This window comes from Physella acuta, unplaced genomic scaffold, assembly GCF_028476545.2.
Source record: "Physella acuta isolate Inbredline_101_S28 unplaced genomic scaffold, ASM2847654v3 ptg001316l, whole genome shotgun sequence".
NCBI classification, from domain to species: Eukaryota; Metazoa; Mollusca; class Gastropoda; family Physidae; genus Physella; species Physella acuta.
Genome location: NW_026732831.1, coordinates 56,695 through 79,074, shown reverse-complemented (window position 1 = coordinate 79,074; position 22,380 = coordinate 56,695). Strand labels below are relative to the sequence as shown.

The 22,380-nt window shown below is 38.7% G+C and overlaps 1 protein-coding gene across 5 annotated transcripts in view; it reads right to left on the bottom strand.

Moving 5' to 3' along the window:
- Positions 1-22,380, bottom strand: part of LOC131958313 (uncharacterized) — a 109,742-nt gene that overhangs the window by 49,471 nt on the left and 37,891 nt on the right. For 2 of the 5 annotated variants that reach the window (XM_059323274.1, XM_059323276.1), the window contains exons 1-2: positions 10,713-10,763; positions 6,224-7,229 (exon numbers count right to left, since the gene is read on the bottom strand). The exons of 2 other annotated variants lie outside the window; for them this stretch is intronic. In XM_059323274.1, coding sequence (XP_059179257.1) covers positions 6,224-7,065 — 842 coding nt within the window. In that variant the 5' untranslated portion in view covers positions 7,066-7,229; positions 10,713-10,763. Of the gene's footprint in view, positions 1-6,223; positions 7,230-10,426; positions 10,449-10,712; positions 10,764-22,380 lie in introns of those variants that run through there. One more of the 5 variants, XM_059323275.1, reaches the window with a different exon arrangement.

Genomic DNA, 22,380 nt, shown 5'->3' with positions numbered 1-22,380 from the left:
TATTTTTGAAAACCACTTGAAAAATTGTGTTAAAATTAAAACCAGCCACCTTCTATTAATTACTTCAGGAAAACGTAAGTCTGTCAGTAAAATATTTTTTACAAACAAATTTAAAGAACATAGTTAAAATTATGATTAAAACATTAATTATATAGTTTTTTAAACATAAATTCGGATATATAGGCATATATATATATATACACACAACGCATATAATATAATGCATATATACTCCGGCGTTGCGTATAATACTGTTAGTATACAAGAGCCAGGATTGGACAGTGACACAAGCAGGCGAGTGAGGAATTCAATTATCTACGACTCAACTGACAGTTGCCTGTAGGTGTAAGCTGCTAGACAGAGAGGATATTAACCATGCACGTGAGTCGCGCTCTCGCGGGCGGGGTGCAGCTCAAAGAGATTCAATAGCAGGAGGGTGAGCGGATAGTTAGGGGTGGATTAGGGGGGGGGGGGAGAAAGGTATTAAATTATCGATAAGACAAAAAGCACAACTAGTGATAGGAATGGTCTGAGCGTGTTGGTGGGGAATGTGGTGTGATTAGGGAGATGGGGAGAACAAAGGGATATGGGTGGGCTGTGACTGGGGAGAGAAGTATTGATAGAGCTGATGGACTACAGATGTTCTAATGGAGAAAAAACGTGCGATATAGGCAGATAATGGGTTGGAAAAGGGAGTTGGTAAATGTTAGGACAGTTGAGTATTAGCGAAAATTAATATGAGAACTGACGAGTTTTTTGTTAAATCTAACGAAAGAAACGAGCTAAACTTTTGAAGTAAACAAAGATATAAAACTAAGAGATAAGAATATATATATATATATATATATATATATATATATATATATATACATATACAGGTATGTTGGCGTGCGTGGACAGGTCATAAAACAAAACGAAAATCTTATCGTAATGTAATGCACAGAAAATATCATTAAACTTATTTTTGTGGGTTTCCTGTTGTTTTTTTTTCCCGATTCCATTTTACCTCATTGGTTTAAAGTTACTTTATTTTTATTATTTTTAAATACAATTTCTTTTTCATGTCATTTTTTTTTTCATTAAAAAAAAAACAATGCGTTTTTGTGCTTTATATTTCCTTTGTGCAATCCATCAGTTTATTTTTTATCAGTTTAAAGTAAAAAAAATTAATGTATTTAAAACAAAACACAAAAAAACGTGACGCAACTAAGCCAAAGTATAATTTAAAACTGGAGTTAGCGAAGCACATTTCGCTGCATGTAAATTATCCAAGCCGGAAGAATCCACGATGATGGATAGCCCGGGGTTAACCAAGCGATGAAGAGGCGACGAGGCAGGCTGTTTCTCATCCCTCTCGCCCTATCATTTTTTTCTTCTTCCCCTCCTCACAAAGTGACACAATAGAGACAAGAACTGACAGACGCAGTGTCAGTACATGCCAGAGTGTGGATCCGAGGCAAGACAGTCAGGTAATTACAGATGGTGAAGAGAAAGCCGTGGACGTGGAGACGCCAATTACCCGGGTGTTTACCTTAAAACCTTTCTCCCTCTGATGAAAACACGGGGTACCGTGATACGCCCTGCAGCCATGCTGAAGTTACCGCTGCAGGTTAGGATTACTCCAAAAATGGACACAACTTTTTATCTTGCTTTAAAAAAAAACTCACACATCTTTATTCAATACTCCAGAATACAAAAAATGGAAGACTTCCTGTCTTTTGTATTTAAAAGAGTTTTTTTTTTAAATGCTGAGGTGCAAAAAAAAAAAAAAACCTAAGAAAAAACATGCTTGCAAGTCATCACAAAAAGCTCCAGTAAAATGGAATAAATTAGAATGTAGATGAGCAATCAGTTTTTTTTTTTTTTTTTTTTTTTTTTTTTTTTTTTTTTTTTTTGGTTTTTTAAAGCTGCCTCTAGCTTTGCCAGCACTTGTACAGTACGTGAGAAAATATTCACCGAACCAGTCCTACACAAAGCAGTACCAGCCAGGCTTCTAATTGTTTCTCAAAGATAACATATCCTTGATGTAACATAACAGACAAGCACACCATCAGTTATGGCGCAACAATAATTAATTGCTCGCAATTGATCCCGCTCTAACCAAAACAAATTAAAAAAAAACGTAGCGGTAAGAAAGAGATAAATAATCTCAAGTTCCCAGCAGCTAGTTGCAACAACTGCAGCGTACATCATGCGATGCTGCGGTGAGTAATTTCCTTTTGTTTTCCTGTGTGTTTTTTTTTTCTTCTAAAGACAATACGATCTAGAGAGGAATAGACAGAAAGAGGTTGTTGCTGCTAACGTCATTCAATCTTGCCAAGTGCGAGAAAATTAGGCACGTTCTGGCTGGGGGAGATTTCCCAGGTATAATCCAGCTAGGTAGGTGTTAACGACACGCATCAGATACCCCAGGACAAACGGGGGGAGATTCGCCTGCTACACAAGAGATAAGAGGGTGGGTGGGAGATCCAGGCGGTTTTGTGGGATCACATGTAGCATTCGTTGCTAGGCTTAGTCATTACACCTCTGGCTTTAAGGCTAGATTATACAGAAGCATCAGTTTTCTAGGCCTAGCCATTACAGCATCAACTTCAAAGGAAGATCGGGGATTACATGGATCATTAGTTTCTAGACTTTGTCATTAATATGCAACTCACTTTTTTAGGCTTGAATGGAGAAAAACATGTAACAATCGTTATTTATTCTGATTCTCATCAAGTTTAAGGATAAATTGCGATAACAAGCATCGTGTGCAATATGTTTTAAAAAACAGCATGCACCTATGTGACCAGCAAACTAAGACATATTTAAACAAAGTGTTTGTTTTCCCACAGCAGAAGCCGCACATTAACACAGTAAAACAATATTTGTTTTCGCCTAAGAGATCTGCATGATGAGTTAGGAAAGAAAACAAGACATCAATTATCTGATAAAAACAGGTTTACTCATGAATTATTGGCACTTGCAGTAACAAGTAAGCAAAAAACAACACATAAGTAGCGCTATGGTTTGGAAAGAGCAATGAACTTCTTAGCAAGCTAAGTAAGATTGTATTAACATTATTACGGTTGTTTACTCAATCAAATGATAAAGGTAAAAGAAGAAAAGGAAAAAGATTTCAGATTGTTTCAATCTGTTAATGGAATGCGTTTTTTTTTTCAATTAGATTAATGCACCATTTTAAATAGTACCAAACAATTGGACTTTTATTAAAGTATCGGATCTCGATGTTCTAGTCAAAAAGTTTAGTTTAAAAGTTAACAACCTCAAAAGGATGCCTGTTATTTATGAGAGAGAGAGAGAGGGGGGGGGGGAGAGGGAGAGAGAGAGAGAGTTTATTTTAATTTAGAGGCAAAATTCTAATTTACACAAATTCTGTTTAAAACACGCCACAGTTTAAATTGAAAAGAAATAGAAGATATTTTTTTTAAATAAAAATTTCGTGAAATTGCAAAATGCAAAATTTAAAATAAAAACTTTCATTAAAAGAACTAATTAAAACATAATAGAGTTTCACGATTAACAATAGCAATTATGTGCGCTTGTCAGTTCAAAACACGTTTTCACAAAAATAAAATGAAAAAAAAACCGCATTTCATCTTGAATTCAATTAGTCTATAAAAATTGTGAATTTAATTAGTCTATACAATTGTGTTTTGTTTGTTTGTTTGCATCTAATTACTGCTGTTGTCCATCTAACCAGAATCTCCAAGATTATGTCGTGCAGTCGGGGTGTTAAAAGAATTGCAATAGAATTTCTGACTACAAAACTTGACCAAGGAACATAGCAGGGAACGTAAGGGACCGAGTGAGCAGCGCATCCCCCGCGAGTAACAACGTTACCTGTGTTTCTCTGTTATCAGCACGGGTTAATGGTGTTTACGCCCATTCGGTAAAGGACGCTTTGTTCACGTGTTGGGAGACTGGTCCAGGCTATCAGATTGTGTAAGAGAACAGGAAGGCAACAGGAAAGCGACAGGAAATAAATTAAATCTATTTTAAAATAATACGCCGGGTTCTTAGAGTACTCTGTGTAAAATTGCTGTACTGCAGATTGTAAAGTTAAAAAAGTCGATTTTTCTCCACAAAAAATCATTTCGTCTAAAAATAAAGATAGACTATAGCCGAAAAATCTCTCAACAAAAATAAATATGTCCAAAAATAGATGGAATTGAGTTTCCCATGTCAATATGTAGGGCATCTGATGGTCTACTTCAACGGCTGACCTTGTCACTTCAAGTGCCAAGCTGTCATCAACACAGCCTGGATCTTATCAGTGCTTAAGTGGTTCCGGTTTTAAATATCTCCCACACAGGGAACGGGCTTTGCTTCATCTCTCTTATAATTGGCCGCCTCTGTTGGCTACTTGTTTCACTCCTTTACAAAAGCCGCACAGAAAACGTATCACGATATCAGTTTAAACCCAGTTTCCCTTTATTTGTGTGTGTATTTTTATACTAAATATTTTTTTTAAAAACAGCTCTTGCTCTTATAAAAGGAAAACGACACAGACATATAACTGGTAGCCATAAAAAGATGCTAATGTAGCGAAAATGTCAGTTACTGTTTAAAATATTATCCCTATTCCCAAAGATCAACCGTAACTTTAACACATATTTTAATCAGAGTTTAAAATACCATCCCTATTACCGAACAACAGCCCTAAAATATAATCAGATAATGCAACAATCCTTTGACTTTTTGTATGAACAATGTCTCCGTCTTTCGTCGATTAACCCAGGATGCAGACAGAAAACTGAACCAACAAACAAAGCAGCATTCGACACACACACACACACACACACACACACACACACACACACACATGTACAGGGTATGGGTATGAAGGGCATACGACACACACACACACACACACACGTACAGTATGGGTATGAAGGTATATGCCAGAGAGAGAAATAGTGGGCCGAGTTACGGCTCGTGTGACACTATTAAACACGTTTCTGGGTTATGTAATCATCGTAATAAACAAACAGGGGGTCGGTGAGCAGACAATGCAGGACTTCACCAACTTTCCCATCGCTCACGGGCGGCTGCAGCACGTGAGTAACATCAGAGATAACAAAGGCGGAACATCGGCCCGTTACGGCGCGTTATCCCACAAGCAAGGTTTGAATTCTCCGTGTGGATTGTCAGGATTCTGCCCTCGTGCACCCCACTGTTCCCATTTTCTACGTGACTTACGTTTATTTTTAATCAGCAAAATAGGTCAAAAGTGTTTTGGAAAAATGATTGGGGGATTTTTTTTTCGTCTTTTTTTTCTTCTTTTTTTAGGTATCAAGTCACTTTTTAATCAGATTTTTTAAAAGTAATGTCAAACTCGTTAATGGGGTTTATCTTATTTTGAACTTCATTAGCAAGCTTATAGTAATACTGCTTTACATGGTTCATCATATATATATATATATATATATATATATATATAGATAGATAGATAGATATATATATATATATATATATTCAAATTGATTGCAAGAAACAATATTACATGTATTTATCTTTATTATCTAGTACGAGAATGATTTGAGCTTTAAATACATGTGTTATAAAGCATGACCCAGAGTGGCATATACTTAAACTCTGGCAAGTTTGTATCTACGTGTCACCTGACACCACATCAGGCGCCTAAAGGCCAATATCAGGAAGGTGTTGAAAGGTAAACCGTGCAAGATCGCCACAGTCTAGACAAGTGAAGACACGATCAAAGAAAAGAAAAAACCCTCGATGGGGAAATAATCAACCCATCCAGGTATATACGCCAGAGGACCAGGCAGATAAACGCTGGAGGTATGGCCGTACATCCGTCTGACCTACCGTAGCGGCGATGAAACCAAGGCGAGACACACACTTTTCATCTCGGCTACTCCTAGCTAAGGTAGGAATAAATCTCAAGTATTTCAAAAGGCACGGACACCGTGAGTGTTAGATACAAACATTTACACACATGCTTTGAAGGATTTAACAACTCTGTAGGTTAGCTAGGGTGGGGGTGGTATTTTTATTTCTTTTCTATGTAGGGGGATTCACACCAAAAAAAAAAGTGTCGTGCACTTGAGTTAGTAGTTCTTACATTAACGTACCTGCCCGATGTATTTATTGAAACAATTACAAGTCAAACGGTTTCAAACACCCGATCAGGTTCCCGTAGAACCCAAATGGATGACAGGTTTGTTGTGTTAAGGCAACATAAAGACACGGGGCCTACCTTTCAGACTTGCGGTCCATTGATGAGGGAAAGGGTGGGGTCTTTGTACGCAGCTCACACTCTGTAAAGGATGGCACTGAAGATGACGATGTGGACGACATTGTTCCCGTAGCGGAGGGGGTGGAGGATGAGGAGGAGGGGTCTTGGGAGTCGGGTGAGTGTCGACCGGTGGATGACTGGCTCGGGTGGGGGCTGTGGATGAAACCCGAATCACTCGGCCACTTGACCCACCGCTGGGGGGATTCCCCGAGGTCGTGGGAGGATTGTCTGAAGCTTAGGTTGTCTTCGATGGTAGACGAGTTGCTGATGGAGTTGTTGTTGGAGGCGAAACCATTGGGTGATGTTGATTCAAAAGGGTGATAATTCGCGTTCAGGCTACTGGTCATACTGTTGAAAAAATCGGAATTCTTCGGGAAAAAACCTCCAAAAGTTATATCCGGTGGAGGCGGAAAATTTGGGAATATAGAGTTAAAGTCTGGGAAACTGAAATTGTGGAATTTATTAAAACCATTGGCCCCAAAGTTAATATTTGGTTGACTTTGAAATTCTTTAAAGTTTTGATGAAACTGCTGGATTCGCTGCCTGGCGGCATTGAGGAGAGGGCTGCTCGGGAAGAAATTGGTGTTGAGATCCCCGAACAGCTCAAACGGTCCATTGGTCAGACTGGCGCGACCGTTCCCGCTGGCCGGACTGGCACCCTGCACGGCAATGTTCTGGTTGTGTAAGCTCTCCGTCCGTCCGCAGCGCTGGAGATTGACGGCTTCGGAGCCAGACAGGACTCTGGTCTCCTGCCAATCGTTGGATGTGAAAAAGCTGGTGGCGATGAATGTCTCTTTAGACATGTTGGAGCTCTTCGGTGCCTTTTGCTATCACGTAACACCGCTCACGCAAAACGTGAGGACCTAGTAGAACAGCAGCCACTTGCCAGTTCGTATTGAATAAACACACATGGAACCATGGTGGAACCAGTACTTATCTGTTTAGTTCACAGTATTGCATGTTCTTACTACAGTGGATATATATATATATATATATATATATATATATATATATATATATATATATATATATATATATATATATATAAAACACATTATTGAACTTAGAAGAACTTTCTTTAGAAATAGATAAAATCCCCAAATACACGTCTGTGAATCTATAGAATAAATAAAGGCCTACACAACTGCCAATCTGCAACCGGATTGTTCTATTTTTTATGTGAATCTACCTTAGCTCGGCACAAAACACAACGTTTATAGAATCACGGGGAACACGGTGACTTAACAGAAGTGGGAAAATATAATCGCCGTGTTACAGGAAGCATCAAGGTAAGAAAAGAAAACCAGCTCATAAATGTCATAAATTTGTTGAATAACATGTGCAGACGGCGCGATACAATTTATTTTTTAAAGACTCCACCGCACGAAAACAACAGATTGAATTACTAAGCGCTCAGCTCCCATAACTATCTGTAATGTTTAAAGAGCACTAGCTTTCGGTGTAATATTCGTGATGGAAAATAGACCTTAACTTAAAGCATAACACAGGTTCGGATGTTCAATGCAAGACTATTTATAATGAAAAATGTATTTGAATGTTTTACAAAAATTAATTATTACGTCGCAGATATGCTATATTTTGGCAAAGCTTATTTTGATACAACACGTGATATATTTTATATTTACTGGCAGAACTTATATATTAAGATAAACCACATATATCATACGATATACACTGGCAGCTTATAATCTAAACTTTACTATATTACCAGGCAGACGATAAGCACCGGCATAGCTTCCATAATGACAATGTGCAGGGAGGGAGGTGCGAGAAACTCCTATAGATTGTTGGCGCCAATGGTTGTACGTAACACTTGCTACACCTATCGCGTTATCTCAGCTTCAAGACAAAGAGAGATAAATCCTTGCCCCTCCCCAAACACGAAATGGGATTCTAATAAACTTTGGGGAGATCGTATGAACCACATTACAGAGCTAGACTCCTGCACCCACTTGTCTGAAACACATTAGGTTAGAGGTTTAACCTTAACCAGACGAATACTGTTGAGTTTTACACTTCTTTAGTATGTGGAAACAGCGTGAAGTTAGTTTAGTAATTAGAGTGAGGCATTCAACATGAACGTCACGTATCACGTGGTCCACAAAACGATCAATCGATTACTGGGTAACCTGGTGAGAAGGCACCAAGAAGAAACGTCATTTTCCTTAAGCCAACAAAATGGGGACTAAAAACCATATTGGAAATGGTGGTGTTTACTAGGGGTAGTGGTACGTCACTGGCCGCTAGGCAAAGACTAGAATACGTAATAGATTCACATGAAGGTCAAGGTGAATACTAGAATAAGTAATAGATTCACGTGAAGGTCAAGGTAAAGACTAGAATTAACATGGAAGTGAAGACTAGAATACACAATAGATTCACGTGAAAGTGAAGGAGAAGATTGAAATACGTAACAGTAAGTTCAAGGTAAAGTCTACCATACGTAACACGCTCACGTGGATGGCAAGGTGAAGACAAGAAGACGTCACACGTTCACGTGAAGGTGAGTAGCAAGGTGGAACAAGCGTGTGTTTATGCACGAGGGTTTATAATCAGCCGAGCGTGAGCAGCATCCTGGCTCATTCATCTAGACTAATCTCGTTAACACCGCCACACACTGGGTGCAAAGTCCTAGCTGGTCTAAAGGCTTTTCTGAACCCTTTAAGTTTTTTTTTAATGTCTAAGAAAACACGTCCATCAAAACGGTTGCCTCTCTTTTGAGTTTTGCTTGATACGTTTTTTTTTTAAATAAATGTTATTTTACTTTTACCTTAATGAATATAATTATTTTTATACTGATGAGGGTGGTCCTGTAAAAACTAACAACTGACCGTAAACAAAGTTTATCCTAAGTAAATGTACGATTCTATAAAGCACGAAGGTAATTACTTCACTGAATTAAATCCATACATTATTTGTAATGATAATGTAACTGCCTATATTTTGCTTTTAAAAGCTGGCTTTGATAAGAAAGACTTACTTGATAATTACATTACGTGTTTGAACGCACACACAGACAAAAAACACTGCGTTTAACACTGCAAGTAGATCTCGACAGGTCCAGACAAGCGTGTTCCCCCGTCTTCCTTAAATCACCGCCTGTGTTATTAAAAGCTAGTCCATACCTTTTCCCCCATATCTCCATGGTATTTACCCAAAGGTTAGGCCACAAATTGGCAGTAGCACGGCTGGAGACTCCAATCTACAGGACGCACGTGAATTGAATTAGACCAGCCTGCCAACGCCCTCCAGTGACCCGTGCCAGCCACCGTGGACGGCATTAAAGAGGTTGGAATCAGACCATTATTTCTGGTACGGCCACCGGGGTGGTTGAGGGAGGGGGCATGCCTGCGTGAGTCAATTGTTGACTATTTTAAACGAACGAGCTATCATTAAACTAGATTTCTCATCGCTTCTCTAACTCATTTTAGCCTAATTATTATAAAAAAAAAATTGTCGTTGTTTTTTTTTTAAATAAAACATGTGTTGTTTGAAATAAAAGTAATTTAAATGTAATTATTTTTAAACTAATTAAAGCTTCTAGTTTACTAAAAAGCATTCATCGTATGCTACACCATAAATTAATGCACGCGATAAATCTACACTGTTCACGGTTTCTCAGCTATAAGCATTTGATCCTAACGCCATCATCTCTCATCTGACTTATGAACCAGAAGTTGTGCTTGAAAAGCTTTGTTTATAATAGCGCCCATATGAGCACAGACACCGGAAGTCTGCACATGTTGGATTTTTATTTAAAAGATGGACTCTCTTTTGATTGCCATGTACATTTCAAATTAGCCGGCGCATGAACACAGATGACATCGATTAACATTAGGATTGATGCTAGGATTAAAGCTAATTTTACGGACTAAATGCTAGACACGCGTAACACGCTGGCTGGTTCATTGAGCCTCGACAGAGCACAATACGAGCTGTATTCTAACTTGCCTACATGGTTGTTTCGCATTTTATTCTAAGCATTCTTTTATTAACAGACATTCATTTTAAGAGTAGGCTACAGGCGGCATCGTACAACGACATAATCCACATACGATATTGGAAAACTATTCAATCCACCGAAGACACTGATAAACGACTTGAAAAATATTGAAAGTCTTTTTAAACGACTTAATACATTACCATACAAATCCATAATCACTGCACATTACCGACACTGTTAATCTACTAAATACACAACAGCCTTTGTGAAACGACTAAATCCACACACGACATCGTAAAACGACTAAATCCACTGACGGCACTATAAAACGACTAAATCCACTGACGGCACTAAAAAACTATTAAATCCACCGACGGCAACAATGGGACGACGGAAACCACGTGATCCGTCCCTCCACACGACTGAATGTTAGGAAAACAGCGCGGGGATCGCGGGCCGAGACGCTGAATATGTCAAAGCACCGACCTGGACAGCAGCTGAACCTCTACATCAACCCCCGACCAGCTCAACAGTCGAGTCCGTACGCCGCCCCACACGGGATACACAAGGGGAGAGAGAAAAAAAACCACAACGATGACGCGAGGTGGGGTTTAACCAGCGGAAACAGCACTAACTCGTCCCGTAGGCGGGGAGAGGGCAACTTTTTTGGTTGTGGAGTATTGAGTAAGCTCTCGTGATATCTTATGATAATTAAAACACGAGACCGTACTCAGAGATTGTAGACGTGTAATCTCTTGTAGGAAACACTAACGATAAACTCAAGCAGCAATTCTAGCCATCGACGCGGAGAGGGGGGAAATAGTGAGTCGGAACTTTGAAGGGGGTTGTGTGATGGTATCAACTAATCAAAAACGATGGCTGTTGTTACTGGCGTTTAGCATACATTGTTGAAAAATCAAAGTATTGTGTGAGCCGTATGATTGATAAATGAATGGAATATATCGTAGGCCTAGGTATTAAACTGTTTATGAGGCAGCTCATATTTTAATAATTCTTGAATTGGCTTAGAATAGCGCAGTAAACCAAATCAATTATTATTAACGTAAAACATCAAAACCAGAACAGAATTTCTAAAAAATTGTGATTACAACGACCACTTTTGCCAGGAGGGGAAGCGCAATATTTATAGGCGACGTCAGATGCAGAAAAGGTTTATAAATATACGAACTTTATAAATTTTATATAATTTATAATTTAAAAAAAGATTTATTTTATTTATATATTTATTTATTATCTATATATATATAATTCTCTTCTGGGAGACGCTAAAAAACAAGCTGTAAGCGCGCTCCCTACATGGTCTGGTGAGCTGTGGTTCACGCTAAATGTTTACAAGCAGAGCCGGGTTTAGTGACGACTATTAGGGGCAGATAATTTAGTTTGAAACTATTTTAAACGTAGGAGGGTGGGGTAACTAAGTGGAGTTTACTTTAACGGAGGGAGGGGGGAGGAGGGGTTATCGTCCTTAACGAGCTACTTATAGTGTTTTAAAGAAATATTTTCAGTGGCAGCGTTGGTACTGTCGAATTCACAAATTATGGATTACTGAAAAGTAGAAAAAACAACAACTAAATAGCGGCGTATGATATGCCGCGGGTCGGCTCGTATATTTTATAACATCAGGTGACACCATATACTTCCAGCACTCCATGAAGCGTTAGGCTAGAAAACACAATTACTGGCATAAAACGCACTGGGTATCAAACAGCGAGTCTCAAGTTGATGACTTAAAACACGTCATAATACCGGCGCCACCAGACACTGTTTGTCTAAGCAAGATTTATAGATCTCAAGTACAGGCAACTACCATTCTCACTTTAACAAAGTACCCCGTGATTTAAGGCTCATTTTCTGTAGAGTATCACTTCAAGACACTAGCCCCACCTTTACTCACCCCAAAAACCCAACTTTGCTAACATAATGTGTGGACAATAAGATCAAGGAAGAAATACATGAAATACAACCTGCATGTGATAAAAAATTGATCTGCTGTAAATACACATCTTTCCCCGTCCGATATAAACATAGCAAACTTAATAAGATGACCTAAAGGTCGAACATGTTTTTACATCAACATAGCTTTGAATGTGATTTAACATTGGTTACTGTAAACACCCATCTTTTTCCATCCCACACAAACTTTACCAACCTTTAAAGTTGACCAATAGATCAAACTTACATTACACAAACACAGACCTGCATATGCTTTAAACGTAACACTAAAGAGATTTTTTCCTCTCCCCCGTTTCCTCACCGTAGGTAAAAAAACAAAAACAAAAAACAAAACAAAATTCAATAAAAGTTCTCTCCGCACATGCCACATTTTCAAGGGCAAAACTTCTTAAAACAAAACAGTTTTCTCATTTAAAAACCGTTTTCTCTACAGGTCTGTCAAGTTCTTCCAAGATTTTTTTCTCTCCTCTGGCGTCAATTACGTCACTGCGCTCAGCTTGAAAACGATGCACAAAATTGGATGTTTTTCTGACAGACCCCACTCTTGACATATGGTTAGCTTATTATGCAAAATGCTGAAGTTAACAAAAAATAAGTAGTGTTTTAAAGAATGGAGCTGACAAACATATTTCTTTGATTTCTTTTGAGGGACGTGTCCAGGCTCAGGTGTCATCATGCTGAGAACTCTTATGGGCTGAGTTCCTCTATCAAGAGGGTGGGGGGGGGGTAGATAGCGTAAGACAGAATGTAAAACATTATGTTAGAGATTGTCTGAAACATGCCACTTATCTTCGACTACACTCGTTTTAAAAACAAAAATATGATAACTGCGTAGGTGTGTGCAAGGGTGTGCGTGCACCGGCGCGCGTGATCCTGAGTAAACTATGAAACACTTGACATTTACAATTTAATATTATGTAACTATAAAAAGTAAATGTAAATAATTATAATACTTATGTTCATGTTAGCTAACCTAAGCGATAGTTTTCAGAACCGATGCTTCATAAGTGTAAAACAATTTAATATTATGTAACTATAAATAGTAAATGTAAATAATTATAATACTTATGTTCATGTTAGCTAACCTAAGCGATAGTTTACAATATACTGGTCAGAACCGATGCTTCATAAGTGTAAAACAATTTAATATTATGTAACTATAAATAGTAAATGTAAATAATTATAATACTTATGTTCATGTTAGCTAACGTAAGCGATAGTTTTCAGCATACTAGTCAGAACCGATACTTCATAAGTGTAAAACAAAATACAAGCGATAGTTCTTATACAGTTTACGATCTGATCTAATACATAACCGATCCTTGCTGAGTGTAATACAACATACAACATACACGCGATAGTTCTCATACAGCTAACGATCTGATCTAATACATAACCGATCCTTGCTGAGTGTAATACAACATACAAGCGATAGTTCTTATACAGTTTACGATCTGATCTAATACATAACCGATCCTTGCTGAGTGTAATACAACATACAAGCGATAGTTCTTATACAGTTTACGATCTGATCTAATACATAACCGATCCTTCCCGAGTGTCGACAACAGATGCCAGTGCTATACTTGGCTCACTCTCTGACATCTGCGCTAAACACCGGCCCATCACAATATTCAGCTCCCATCGCCGTCCCCCATCAGAACATCAAACGGGAGATTGTACAAGCGGGATAAGAAAAACACCTTGCAACACGGGGGTGATAAGCAGGCAAACAGCAATCGATCTAACGAGAATTTCACAAGTGTGTTAGCCAGGGGTCAGGGGGCGTTAGTGTATTACGTCATACTTTTTGACTCATCCGTTTTATACCTCCGCCACCCTCTCTAAATATATATAAAGATAAATATCTTAAACACGTAATACACGCGGATAACTAGTCTTATCTTTAATCGATTACGTGCTATAGACATAATTAAATAAGGCCAAATTTTCCCATATTTTAATATTAATATGTAAATAATTATATCCTGTAGTTAATTTAATTATGTTAATAAAAGGGTACGCTGAGAAATATTCCCCTACCCGTTATGTTTTCGTGTTATCATCAAAAGCTTCAAACAGCCTCATACATATAAAGACAAGGAGAGAACCACTGAATATAAGGTATTCAAAACCTTCATATTTCAAAAGCACGTTCAGTAATCAAATAAAAGTTTTGAGGAAGCCACCGTATTAGCAGCTGTCAATACAGAGGTAGGATAGAAAACAGGTACCGCGTAACGAACCGTGCACCGGACAGTACCGCTGCTGTTTTAAACTGTTTAGTATTCATGGAGAACATCCGTTAGTAAAGACGGGAGCGCTAGTACACCTAGAATAGTATCCTGTCTTGGTATAACAGTTTGGTGATTAACTGTTTAACTTTCTTACAGTTCTTTAAATAGCTCTAGTATATCACCTCCGTTGATTGTACTCACATAAAATGTGAGCTGAATTGAATCCGAAAAAGCTTTTATACAAACAAACAAAAAAACGGAGTCATCCCATCCTGTTGATTTTCTTGGTATACTCTATGAACTCATGTTTGCAACAAAACCATCAAAAGAGCCCCTAATTGTCTACATTTTGGAAAGGATATTAAAAGATCGAATACGTAAAAAAATTAATTAATTAATTAATACTTTAAATTAGCCTTAGGATTTTCTTAGACTCCAATACCCTGTTTATGAGGGTGATTTATTATTCAAATTTTCCAGATAAATTTAGTTAAATGCTACTTATAAAATCTAAGCTAGTGAGGTTACATATGTGCCAGTCACACATAAGCCTTCAGTTAGTGGGGCTACATACTGGCCAGTCACATATAAGCCTCCAATTAGTGGGGCTACATACTGGCCAGTCACACAATAGCCTCCAGTTAGTGGGGCTACATACTGGCCAGTCACACATAAGCCTCCAGTTAATAGGGCTACATACTGGCCAGTCACACATAAGCCTCCAGTTAGTGGGGCTACATACTGGCCAGTCACACATAAGCCTCCAGTTAGTGGGGCTACATACTGGCCAGTCACACATAAGCCTTCAGTTAGTGGGGCTACATACTGGCCAGTCAAACATAAGCCTTCAATTAGTGGGGCTACATACTGGCCAGTCACACATAAGCCTTCAGTTAGTGGGGCTACATACTGGCCAGTCACACATAAGCCTTCAGTTAGTGGGGCTACATACTGGCCAGTCACACATAAGCCTTCAGTTAGTGGGGCTACATACTGGCCAGTCACACATAAGCCTCCAGTTAGTGGGGCTACATACTGGCCTGTCACACATAAGCCTTGAGGTAGTGGGGCTACATACTGGCCAGTCACACATAAGCCTCCAGTTAATGGGGCTACATACTGGCCAGTCACACATAAGCCTCCAGTTAGTGGGGCTACATACTGGCCTGTCACACATAAGCCTTGAGGTAGTGGGGCTACATACTGGCCAGTCACACATAAGCCTCCAGTTAATGGGGCTACATACTGGCCAGTCACATATAAGCCTCCAGTTAGTGGGGCTACATACTGGCCAGTCACACATAAGCCTCCAGTTAATGGGGCTACATACTGGCCAGTCACACATAAGCCTTCAGTTAGTGGGGCTAGATACTGGCCAGTCACACATAAGCCTTCAGTTAGTGGGGCTAGATACTGGCCAGTCACACATAAGCCTTCAATTAGTGGGGCTACATACTGGCCAGTCAAACATAAGCCTCCAGTTAGTGGGGCTACATACTGGCCAGTCACACATAAGCCTCCAGTTAGTGGGGCTACATACTGGCCAGTCACACATAAGCCTCCAGTTAATGGGGCTACATACTGGCCTGTCACACATAAGCCTCCAGTTAGTGGGGCTACATACTGGCCAGTCACACATAAGCCTCCAGTTAGTGGGGCTACATACTGGCCAGTCACACATAAGCCTCCAGTTAGTGGGGCTACATACTGGCCAGTCACATAAAACCCTCTATTTAGTGGAACTATATAGTAGCCAGTCACAAAAGCCTCCACCTAGTGGGGCTACACATCGACCAGAAATACCCAACCCACTATTCGATATATCTAGGGAGACAGATGTGTGCACATTTCGACAAGCTTTTAGCACGGGTTGAGTCACATCGCGTACCTGCACTCGCCTGTATTTCCCGGCACTTGTATTTATTCCTCAGACATCCCGCACAAATGGTGCACAGGCCTGCACAAATGGTGCACAAGCCTGCACACAAACCCTAGGCGGCGTGCGGCAACAAAGGTGAGTACAAATAAACACAGGGAACATGCCGTGCATGCGGTCAATTGTACAAAACTTAGCTTCCCCAATCAGAGACGGCATGTATTTATTGACACACGCGCTGGGGTAGGTGGGGGGTGTACCTTATGTACATAAAAAAAACTCTCTAAAAACTAATGTTATTTAGTTAGAGGAATCGTTACAATTTCAGGCAATGAAAATCTTTCACTGGCTACAACTGGCAGCGTGCTGATCGATTGGACAGGAACTAACGTTTAGGTATCTTAAGTCGTTTAACTAATTAACGGCTAATCGCGAGAGCGTTACTTCACACGTGTTTAATTAGTCCTGATGAGAGAACGGCACCTGCCTGCCGCTTGGTTCCCAGGGAGAGGGGGGGGAGTTAACGTGACAAAACGACGGGGTGGGATGCACATAACCGCTGGGTCACTGAGGCAGAGTGGACACGGACATCCAATAGCTAACGCGGCAGTTGGATCACTGTGGAATAGTGGACAGTGAGATAACCAAATAACACAACACATACAAGCTGGATGGATCACTGTTCCAGCCTCCACAAGGCCATTACATTTTGATAGGGAATTTAATACGTTTTTAGAAGAGACAATCGTAAAATTTCAATGACCTCCCTAACTGACTCATTGCAACATTTCTCATTCATCTATTATATTCTTATTTTATCTCATTTTGTATTATAAGTATGTAATATTATTTCGGTATTCCACATTTTTAGTGCTATGTTACTGCCATATCATTACAACACATAATTGCTTTTTAAAATGCTGTTATTACGTTGTTTTGTTTATTTTAAAACGGCCAATGTGAAATAAATGCATCCGTGTCTACTATTGTTACCGTTATAGAATAAATTGAAATTGAATAAATATCAAAAATTCAAACTGTGGATTCTATAACCAGTCATTAAGTTGGCAACAACAGACAATGCAGATCATGCCGATCTAGCACGCGCTGGTATTTCTTTAACGTCATGTGCATGACATGTCCTGTAGACAGGCGTTAAGTTCAGGGTGAGTAGTAGGCTGGAAAATAAATTAAAGGGGAAAAGAACGGAGGGGATGGGGGAGAGAAGTAAAAAATTAGTCTTAAACGTCACATGAAAAACAAAATCAGCTATTCTTTTTTTTTTTTTTTTGTTAAGATAAACTAATTTTTTTCTTTTGTTTTCTTCGTTGTGTACGCAAGACAAAATGTCAACTAAACCATTACAAAGGAATGAAAGATGTTAGATATATTTTTTAATATTCGTTTTTCATATATTATCAAACAACATATGATTTCTGGAAAAAAGATGTAAAGCTTATTTCACAACAGTATTTGTTTTCTTACGCTACACAAGAACAAAACAAAGGTAGACAAGGGTAATTTTCTTAAGACGTTTGTTGTTGAAGCCTTGAAACGAGGAGTCTACTGTGGTTTACTATTCTTACTGAAGCCTGGCTTTCTACTCAAATCTGATTTTCTATTGAAGTCTCAATTGCTAGAAATGAAAAAGATTGCAGATAAAAAGCGAGACAACCTATACTGAGATAAAAGTAAATGTAGCAATTATCTTGTTTTCCCTTTCTTCTCCCACCCAGGCTTTCCAGATACTGTACAATGTAAACACGTGATCACCTCAAGAAAGGCTGGAAGCTGCCATAAGTATCCAACACATTCACAGACATAACCTATTCAATGGGGAGTCATATCAACACACCGTCATTAATTTGATATATAAGATCCTTGTAACGAGGTTCCAAGTCATGCAAAGGATATTGGATTTTAGAATACAGGCGTTAGCTTTCTTTTTATATAAAGAACTTCTTGCTTGCAACACGATCTAATCTAGATCTATAGATTAACCTATATATCGAATAAATCAATACATTTGAAACTGTTTTCGTCATGTTCATTTCTGTTACAATCGGTCCTCATTTTTTTCCTACAAGTTAGAAGTTATTAAGGTAGAAATCTCTCATCAAATATTAACAACATACTCAATTAGAAACCCATCTCATTAAAATAGACAACTCCAAAAAAAAAAGTCAGATTTGAGGAAAATAAATACCACGTGATACGCCCTGATTTGAAAACCTAATGGACAGCTTGCCTGGCCTAGTGGACACTGAGAAATCTGGACCATTCGTTGACATCCTGCTATGGCGATGGAATGGGTTGGCTTCAGGCCTTTACCACTAATGCTAGCAAACAATGTAACTTAACAACCTGTGCTAACAACCTCATTCACTAGCTGGCCCGTGGCACAACGGTGGTCCTCGTTTCAATTTAATAATAGGATTAACTTTAAAACTTGCTTAACCGTAGTTTCTTTTTAATAAAGCAATTAACTTTAGATCTTACTTGAAGAAACACACGCAGATTACACAAAACTGGTCAGATTGTACCACATTTAAAGCTTTAATGTACAGGTTATATATATCAAAGTTAGCGCTATTAAAAAGCAATTAATAACTAGCACCCCTCCTTTCTTAGAATAAACTGCATAAAGCTTACACATTCGGGTTTCTTTCGTTTCGTTTATAACAGTTCATTTAAAAATAACATCATTACTACCAAATAATGTCAGGATATTAACACAGCGTACACAAAACATGACAAGCAGAATCAGCCGAATTTATCGGTGCTGTTTTATGTTTTATATCGACGTTATGGATAAAGCCGTTTCACTGTGCATTAACCAATAAATGCTAGAACGGCAACGAATGAGAAGAGTATGATCGGTTAGGGAGCGAGGGACTTGACATTTTGTTAGCCCGGCAATAAGCAGGTTGAGGGGCACGGGGTGGAAGACAAATAGATGGAGCTAGAGAGAAAAACAAAATCTCATGGATCGTGATGAGGTGTGTACAAGTCAAGTTCATGTCGGTGTGGTATGAGACAGTGAGGTGTGTACAAGTCAAGTTCATGTCGGTGTGGTATGAGACAGTGAGGTGTGTACAAGTCAAGTTCATGTCGGTGTGGTATGAGACAGTGAGGTGTGTACAAGTCAAGTTCATGTCGGTGTGGTATGAGACAGTGAGGTGTGTACAAGTCAAGTTCATGTCGGTGTGGTATGAGACAGTGAGGTGTGTACAAGTCAAGTTCATGTCGGTGTGGTATGAGACAGAGTTCTATAAAAAAAATGTATTGAAAAAAAATTGCAATTTACTTTTTTTTAAACAGGAAAAACAAATGTGTTTATTTTTTATTTTTTAAATGCACAATTTTATTTTTAAAAAAAAAAGAATGTGTGCAAAGTATTTTTTTATTTATTTCGTTAGATGCTGATGAATAATCCTAAATAAACATATTTAGTGTAATATTTTGTTTCGTGAGCAATGTATCACATACATCTGTACCAAACGGTTTTTAAATTGAATGCAAGCGCTGTGCCTCGTGGCAGCAACGGTCACAACACTAAAAATAGATGTGTGAAGAAAACTTGTCCTGAGCGCTGAAGTGAATCTATAACACATGACATTGCTTGACGTTATTTTCTTATTCACCAGTAGTAAATGTGATACAGCAATTGGAATGTGACACTTTACTATATACTCAAATGTTAATTTATTTTAAAGGTGTTTTCAATTTTGACTAAATTATGTCCCATTCTCTTCCCCCCCCCCCCCCCCTCTCCAAAAAAATTACTGATTTAGGTACAACTAAACTCAATAAAGCGGAAACAAAATGAACATCTACCCGACAAAAAAATGCCTGCAGCTACTGATGTAACCTCGAGTGTACGCATGAATACACGTGTAGGGAGACGTAACGCGAGCACCAAGCCTTGAGTCAGTGTATCGGCAATTATGTAAAGGAAGTCGGGGGTCCACTGGGCCGGTGTAGATGCTTTACTGGATTAACAGGGAGATAAGTGTGTGAGAAAATATGAGGGAAGGAAACGTTCGGGGGAAAAATACTCCAACAAGATTTCCTGATTGGGAAAAAACAGAGTTCAACTATGCGCCGATGGTATCTTAGAAGAAAAGGGAAGCTAATCATAAAATACTGGAAAGAATTTTTTTAAAGTTTTTAGCGATGAAGTGAATTTCAAAGCATTAAAAAAAATGTAACTTCTGTTTAAATTTTTATTGAATGCAGACCTGGGTTTAAAAAAAGGCAATAAATTTGTCAAAGATTCACAACGATTCGGCTCCTTTTACCTGAGGTTTTTTTTTTCTCTCTTCCCTTTATAAAATGTGATCTCTTCCCATGCTCCAAGCACTGAGATTCACCTCCAGAATGAGCAACTGCTTTATACCAGGATGTACTCGCCTGAGTACACCGCATATCGCCGAAGACAATTTGTGCACAATGCTCGAGTATATTTCACATTTCTGATCATAGTTAACAGAAATAATCGTGTTAAAAGCTTATCCAAGAAATATAACTAATACCATTCATTGAAAAAAAAATATTTTTAAACGATGTAATGGGATTTACTATAGTCTATGTATTGGTACTTCTTCATTCTTTTATAGCCAGGACATTCGAGCACGTATTTCCTAGACAGTGCCATATTATTTTACACATGCAAAAGTCAAGAGACTGGATTTAAATTACCCAACAACTGCCCTGTCCTGTAGGAAAGAATTTTTTTACACCTATGTGCTGGGGAGAGGGTGGGAACCGCAGCTATCAAACGACACCTCATTTATAAAATACAGGATTTCTTGAAGGGGAAATATTTTATCAGTTCCCATGAGTCATCTTCAGTTTTTAAAAGCCAACAAACCCAGATTTTTACACTCAAGTTCTGCAAGTCAAGGTAAAGCCCACACTATAACACTGATATCGATGACACTAACAGGCAGCCTTCATCATCTCACCAGAGTAAATAGCAATTAATTAAACATTAAGTCGTTAAACCGTAATTGGGGTTTTTTTTTTAATCTTAGCCCATTATAAGAGCAAGCAACTCACATAATAAGTAACATACATTTGGACAAGTGATTCACATTAGGGACATGTAACCTACATTAAGGGAACATAACCCACATTCGGGTACTATAACACGCATTAAGGGCATATAGCCTACATTAAGGGCAAATAACCCACATTAAGGATAAGTAACCCATATTAAGAGAAAGTAACCCACATTAAAGACATGTAACCCACATCAGACCAAGTAATCCATTTCCATATAAAGTTCAGGTAACCCGCAGGCCAAATATCCCACAACAAGGACAGACAGAAAATAACAATACTAATAATAGATGTGGTTCATATCTCAGCTTAAACTGAGCAGCAGCTTCCAGTGCCCTAAACAGAGCCGTAGCTGTCAATGTTTACACAACTGTTCACCCACATATCTCAAATGTTGTAGTGGTGCTATTCGCACACTTTTCTATTGGTGCTGTTCGCCCACAGATCTCCACTTTTCTATTGGTGCTATTCGCCCACAGATCTCTACTTTTCTGTTGGTGCTATTCGCCCACAGATCTCCACTTTTCTATTGGTGCTATTCGCCCACAGATCTCTACTTTTCTATTGGTGCTATTCGCCCACAGATCTCTACTTTTCTAATGGTGCTATTCGCCCACAGATCTCTACTTTTCTATTGGTGCTATTCGCCCACAGATCTCCACTTTTCTATTGGTGCTATTTGCCCACAGATCTCCACGTTTCTATTGGTGCTATTCGCCCACAGATCTCTACTTTTCTATTGGTGCTATTCGCCCACAGATCTCTACTTTTCTATTGGTGCTATTCGCCCACAGATCTCCACTTTTCTATTGTTGCTATTTGCCCACAGATCTCAACTGTTGTAGTGGTGGTATCCAGCCACAGATCTACGTGTTAATTAGTAATGTAATTTGTTTTATATTATTTTCTATCGAATTGCTGCATTTATATGCATTACTTTTTCATTGGTGCTGGCTACGTCGAAAATGAAACATTGTAATTATGAAACGCATGTCAACATCTC